We start from the raw sequence: 7,500 nt of genomic DNA on the forward strand, positions 1-7,500 counted from the left end.
TCACTATGACTGTTACAATACCAGTGTAGTCAACTGTCTATATGCTAACCTCTCTCACTATGACTGTTACAATACCTGTGTAGTCAACTGTCTATATGCTAACCTCTCTCACTATGACTGTTACAATACCAGTGTAGTCAACTGTCTATATGCTAACCTCTCTCACTATGACTGTTACAATACCAGTGTAGTCAACTGTCTGTGTTAACCTCTCTCACTATGACTGTTACAATACCAGTGTAGTCAACTGTCTGTGTTAACCTCTCTCACTATGACTGTTACAATACCAGTGTAGTCAACTGTCTGTGTTAACCTCTCTCACTATGACTGTTACAATACCAGTGTAGTCAACTGTCTATGTGTTAACCTCTCTCACTATGACTGTTACAATACCAGTGTAGTCAACTGTCTATGTGTTAACCTCTCTCACTATGACTGATACAATACCTGTTGATGAATTGTTGTTCAATGTAAATATTTGAATATGAAATGATTTGTGATGGGATGAAATGTGATTTTAGCTTCTAAAATGTGACATTTGGGTATTCATAAGATAGAGCTGCTCAAATCAGTGGCCCTCCCCTGTGAAGGGACAAGGGCTATAAAACTTTTCAAACACACCCTCCCTTTCTATATAAGCCCTTGACGACAACATAACTTCCTGTTCCGAGGATATGAGGGCGACGGTCCTATGTCAGAATGGTTCAGATAATAACTACAGAACGAAGCCAACATCAGCATGAGCTTTGGTTGCGAATGGTATGAACTTTTTAACTCTTATTCACTACAGAAGTGATACCTCCTAGCTGTTGAGTTAGCGACCGCAGCTGCAAACGCAGGTTAGCAAGGAACAGACAGTATCCCGTCTATCACACAGCGACGTTACTACAACGCATCCAATTGACAACCAGAGACATTCTTCAAAGAACAGAGGACTCGGTTTGGCAACACCGCCTTCCATCTACCACCAACCTACTGAAGCGCAGCTCAGAGTAAATATTTATTGCATTTTCCTTTTCCAAATGGGCAGTAATTTAGAGTGCATAAGATACTGTATTTACGATAGCACAGCTTTTTTCCTTTGTTCCTCAGTCTTCCCGCTCTTTCACTCCAACCCAGCCCCTTTTCCTTTGTGTAACAAGCTGTCATATCTGTTCCGCCCGCTAGGGACGTTTTCCTTTATGACGTAATTTATGAAAGTTATAATTAATTGTGTGTATGTGAATTCTGTGTGATTAGTTGGGTTTAATTATTTATTTACTAAATACCTAATTTGTATTGCTGATTCAAATTGTTAGCCAGGGTTCTTGCAGATAACCAAGAATTTACAACTTTCAGATGAGACTGGAGTAAGATGAAGATTAATGTTGACTGCTATGGATGTAAAATACTACTAGATCTTTAAGAGTTTATTCGGAAGATAACAGCTCTATAAATATTATTTTGTGGTGCCCGACTCTCTAGTTAATTACATTTACATGATTAGCTCAATCAGGTGATATTAATTACAGAGAAATGATTTTATAGAATAGCATGTCATATCACATAATCCGGCATAGCCAAAGACACAACACTGTGTAGTCAACTGCAAACAGGGACAGTGTAACACCCCATGTTTTATATCTCAAAACTCTCACGGCCAAAATGTTTTATTAGCAGCCAATGTTTACTTTCTTATTTGGGGCTTTGGCAGTCAATTGAAAAACATGTCAACAGTATTTCTGATTGTCTTCTCAACTCACCATCACTTACATTTAATGTGGGTCTATGACAGTCACATTAGTCTGACATAATGTCTCTCACCAACACTAATGAGATGGGTGTGGCTTAATGCATGATGCATCGGAGCTTCTCAAAGTCAGGAGGCGTGGTTGACAGAGCGCACCTCATCTCTGCTGTCACATCCAACCTGGATCGATATTTGGTTTGAATGCAGACAAAAGCACTGAATCCAGCTTCACACAGATGAGCTGGCGAAGGGTACATTGAGTTGTAATGCCCTGAGGCAGACAGCAGGGTGTTCCCATTGAGTCAGGAACCAAAACTCCTCCGTAGTGATCTGTGAATGCTTTGTCTGTAGCATTCAGTCACATTACAGCTCGATCAGCTTTTCGATTTCACTTACTGGCATGTCAACTGAGCCAGGATCACAGTCAAACGGATTGGGAACTAGGTCCCAAAGTGCACTTCCAAGCATTGGTTGGTGAGCATTCATCACTGGTGTGGGACACTTACTGATGCTGTGTTCTGTTAGAAACATGCATAGCCGAGGGAAGTGGGAATGGTTCGCTTTTGAAAGACTCTCTCTCCAATAAGAATTCTTTCCTCTGAATCCACTGATTGTCACGATCGTCATAAGGGGTGGACCAAAATGCAGCGTGGTATGTTTCCATCCTTTTTTTTAGGAAGAGAAAACTCAAATAACAAAAACAATAAGGCAAACAAATGAAACGTGACGTTCAGAGTAGTGCTCACACCTAGACAAGATCCCACAAAGCACAATGGGAAAATGGCTACCTAAATATGATCCCCAATCAGAGACAACGATAAACAGCTGCCTCTGATTGGGAACCATATCAGGCCAACATAGATATACAATTCCCCTAGATAACCCACCCTAAATCACACCCCGACCCAACCAACATAGAGAGTAAACAGCTCTCTATGGTCAGGGCGTGACACTGATTCAGTCACTCATCTGTACAATGTTTTTGTATTTCCTCTATATGCTTCTGTTCCATTTGTTCAGTTTCCCAAATATTGTATGTCTGTTACATTGGCAAGGAGACACATTTATTATTTTCATTACACAGAAAGTCAAGTCCTCTCTCAATGCAAAACATATTTCCAACACTCCCCCTCGATAACCATCCAGCCTCGATTTGAAATAGAACAGAGCTATTCTCTGATCCCATATCTCCACATAGTTTTGCGAACAAGTGTGCGCCCAGTGATGTGGTTTGATGTACACTGAACAAAAATATAAACTGAACATGTAAAGTGATGGTCCTATGTTTCATATGCACAAAAATCTTATTTCTCTCAGATTTTGTGTATAAATGTGTTTACGCCCCTGTAATTTCTGTCTGTAATGAAGTCCTTTTGGGTCCACCATGCCTGCGCCCCTGCCTGGTCATGTGAAATCCATAGATTAGGGCCTAATTCATTTATTTCAATGGACAGATTTCCTTATATGAACTGTAACTCAGTAAAATCTATGAAATTGTTGCATGTTGCCTTTATATTTTTGTTCAGTATATCTTCCAATTGAAGTGAACTGCTGCAATATATCTCAGAGTTCTGTGCTCAGCTCTTTTGCTGCCAGTTGTTCTCAGTGTATCATACAATATGTCCATATGGCAGAGGGAGACACATTCCTAACTAGAGTGCAGAGGCCTGCCTGCCGTCCCACCATAGATGGAGCCCCATCTGTGCAAAAGCCCACCAGTAGATCCCATGGAATCAGTTTTTCGTCAAAATAGCCACGCAGCACACTGAACATCCCATGTGCCCCCCGACATGTATAGCGAACAAAAGTCAGGGCCTCACATCTAAAATCCATTTGAAGAACATAAGCTGGGGAGTTTGAGTGGTTCAGTCAGTTTGCTCTTGATTGCTAGCAATAGCATCAATTATTTGTTTGACAGCGCTATCTGACAAAGGTATTGATGTGAGTTTTTGGGCCCCTGCCTCCCCACACATTGTTTCACCTTATAAATTGTGGCCGGTAATATCAGAGTCTCTGTAATAGTGTGTGGTTTCATAGCATAGCGAACCTAGCCATTCACCGTGGGAATGATGACCACTGGTCCAATAGGGTTTATCTTGGGGGGGAGGTCTCCACTCACTAACCACTGCTCCATTAGGGTTTATCTTGGGGGGAGGTCTCCATTCACTAACCACTGCTCCAATAGGGTTTATCTTGGGGGGTGGTCTCCATTCACTAACCACTGCTCCATTAGGGTTTATCTTGGGGGGAGGTCTCCATTCACTAACCACTGCTCCAATAGGGTTTATCTTGGGGGGTGGTCTCCATTCACTAACCACTGCTCCAATAGGGTTTATCTTGGGGGGGAGGTCTCCACTTACTAACCACTGCTCCATTAGGGTTTATCTTGGGGGGGAGGTCTCCACTCACTAACCACTGCTCCAATAGGGTTTATCTTGGGGGGAGGTCTCCACTCACTAACCACTACTCCAATAGGGTTTATCTTGGGGGGAGGTCTCCATTCACTAACCACTGCTCCAATAGGGTTTATCTTGGGGGGAGGTCTCCATTCACTAACCACTGCTCCAATAGGGTTTATCTTGGGGGGAGGTCTCCATTCACTAACCACTGCTCCAGTAGGGTTTATCTTGGGGGGAGGTCTCCATTCACTAACCACTGCTCCAATAGGGTTTATCTTGGGGGAGAGGTCTCCACTCACTAACCACTGCTCCAATAGGGTTTATCTTGGGGGGAGGTCTCCACTCACTCACTAACCACTGCTCCAATAGGGTTTATCCTGGGGGGAGGTCTCCATTCACTAACCACTGCTCCAGTAGGGTTTATCTTGGGGGGAGGTCTCCATTCACCAACCACTGTTCCAATAGGGTTTATCTTGGGGGGGAGGTCTCCACTCACTAACCACTGCTCCAATAGGGTTTATCTTGGGGGGAGGTCTCCATTCACTAACCACTGCTCCAATAGGGTTTATCTTGGGGGGGAGGTCTCCACTCACTAACCACTGCTCCAATAGGGTTTATCTTGGGGGGAGGTCTCCATTCACTAACCACTGCTCCAGTAGGGTTTATCTTGGGGGGAGGTCTCCATTCATTAACCACTGCTCCAATAGGGTTTATCTTGGGGGGAGGTCTCCATTCACTAACCACTGCTCCAATAGGGTTTATCTTGGGGGGAGGTCTCCATTCATTAACCACTGCTCCAATAGGGTTTATCTTGGGGGGAGGTCGCCATTCACTAACCACTGCTCCAATAGGGTTTATCTTGGGGGGAGGTCTCCACTCACTAACCACTGCTCCAATAGGGTTTATCTTGGGGGGGGGGGGGTCTCCATTCACTAACCACTGATCCAATAGGGTTTATCTTGGGGGGGAGGTCTCCAGTCACTAACCACTGCTCCAATAGGGTTTATCTTGGGGGGAGGTCTCCACTCACTAACCACTGCTCCAATAGGGTTTATCTTGGGGGGAGGTCTCCACTCACTAACCACTGCTCCAATAGGGTTTATCTTGGGGGGAGGTCTCCATTCACTAACCACTGCTCCAATAGGGTTTATCTTGGGGGGAGGTCTCCACTCACTAACCACTGCTCCAATAGGGTTTATCTTGGGGGGAGGTCTCCATTCACTAACCACTACTCCAATAGGGTTTATCTTGGGGGGATCTCCATTCACTAACCACTGCTCCAATAGGGTTTATCTTGGGGGGGAGGTCTCCATTCACTAACCACTGGTCCAATAGGGTTTATCTTGGGGGAGAGGTCTCCATTCACTAACCACTGGTCCAACAGGGTTTATCTTGGGGGGGGGGGGGGGGTCTCCACTCACTAACCACTGCTCCAATAGGGTTTATCTTGGGGGGAGGTCTCCATTCACTAACCACTGCTACAATAGGGTTTATCTTGGGGGGGGGGGTGTCTCCACTCACTAACCACTGCTCCAATAGGGTTTATCTTGGGGGGAGGTCTCCATTCACTAACCACTGCTACAATAGGGTTTATCTTGGGGGGGGGTGTCTCCACTCACTAACCACTGCTCCATTAGGGTTTATCTTGGGGGGAGGTCTCCACTCACTAACCACTGCTCCAATTGGGTTTATCTTGGGGGGGGGGGGGTCTACACTCACTAATCACTGCTCTAATTGGGTTTATCTTGGGGGGGGAGGGGTCGTAATGAGCCTACTGTACCTAGACAATGCTCTTCAGTCCAGTACTATTATTAAGAAGGAGACTACCAGTTACTCACTCTAGGACGTCTCTGTTGAAGGGCTTCTTGCTGTTTCCCAGGAACTCTCCAATCATCTGCCTGCTCAGGCCCTTCCTCTGAAGCAGGAAGTGAGCCACACCTATGGGCGTGTCCGGGATGAAACCTCGTGAGATCAGGAACTGGAGACCCTTATCAGGGTTACTGACAGAGAAGAATAAAGAGGAGGAGAAATTATATATTAAAATCCTCTTTATTTGGGTCAATATCATACAGTACACAAATCCTTCACATTTCATGCCCTCACATATAAAGGAGAGAGGGTAGAGAGGGGTAGAGAGAGGAGAGAGGAGGGGGGAAGAGAGAGAAGGGGGATGAGGGAAGAGGCTGGAGGAGATTGTTATACGTGAGACCCCTGCTTGCTAAACAAGTTCCAAAAGACTATGAAGATCAAAACAGTCTGGTGATGACAGTCTGGTGTGGAGACTAGCTGTAAAACATGGTGTTAATGACAGTCTGGTGTGGAGGCTAGCGGTAAAACATGGTGTTAATGACCGTCTGGTGTGGAGACTAGCGGTGAAAGGTGTTAATGACAGTCTGGTGTGGAAGCTATCGGTAAAACATGGTGTTAATGACAGTCTGGTGTGGAAGCTATCGGTAAAACATGGTGTTAATGACAGGCTGGTGTGGAGACTAGCGGTAAAACATGGTGTTAATGACAGTCTGGTGTGGAAGCTATCGGTAAAACATGGTGTTAATGACAGTCTGGTGTGGAAGCTATCAGTAAAACATGGTGTTAATGACAGGCTGGTGTGGAGACTAGCGGTAAAACATGGTGTTAATGACAGTCTGGTGTGGAGATTAGTGGTGATACATGGTGTTAATGGGAGTGTGGTAATGACAGTCTGGTGTGGAGACTAGCGGTGATACATGGTGTTAATGGGAGTGTGATAATGACAGTCTGGTAAGGAGACTAGCGGTAAAACATGGTGTTAATGACAGTCTGGTGTGGAGACTAGTGGTGATACATGGTGTTAATGGGAGTGTGATAATGACAGTCTGGTGTGGAGACTAGTGGTGATACATGGTGTTAATGGGAGTGTGGTAATGACAGTCTGGTGTGGAGACTAGCGGTGATACATGGTGTTAATGGGAGTGTGGTAATGACAGTCTGGTGTGGAGACTAGCGGTGATACATGGTGTTAATGGGAGTGTGATAATGACAGTCTGGTGTGGAGACTAGCGGTGATACATGGTGTTAATGGGAGTGTGATAATGACAGTCTGGTGTGGAGACTAGCGGTAAAATATGGTGTTAATGACAGTCTGGTGAGGAGACTAGCGGTAAAACATGGTGGTAATGACAGTCTGGTGTGGAGACTAGCGGTGATACATGGTGTTAATGGGAGTGTGGTAATGACAGTCTGGTGTGGAGACTAGTGGTGATACATGGTGTTAATGGGAGTGTGGTAATGACAGTCTGGTGAGGAGACTAGTGGTGATACATGGTGTTAATGGGAGTGTGGTAATGACAGTCTGGTGAGGAGACTAGCGGTGATACATGGTGTTAATGGGAG

General features: G+C 45.0%; 1 protein-coding gene across 4 annotated transcripts in view; it reads right to left on the reverse strand.

The window, feature by feature from the left end:
• Positions 1–7,500, reverse strand: part of LOC110501001 (IQ motif and SEC7 domain-containing protein 3-like) — a 195,293-nt gene that overhangs the window by 66,195 nt on the left and 121,598 nt on the right. For all 4 annotated transcript variants that reach the window (XM_036945037.1, XM_036945041.1, XM_036945038.1 and 1 more), the window contains one exon: positions 5,967–6,128. In XM_036945037.1, coding sequence (XP_036800932.1) covers positions 5,967–6,128 — 162 coding nt within the window. The remainder of the gene's footprint in view (positions 1–5,966; positions 6,129–7,500) is intronic.

This window comes from Oncorhynchus mykiss, chromosome 15 (assembly GCF_013265735.2).
Source record: "Oncorhynchus mykiss isolate Arlee chromosome 15, USDA_OmykA_1.1, whole genome shotgun sequence".
Lineage (NCBI taxonomy): Eukaryota > Metazoa > Chordata > Actinopteri > Salmoniformes > Salmonidae > Oncorhynchus > Oncorhynchus mykiss.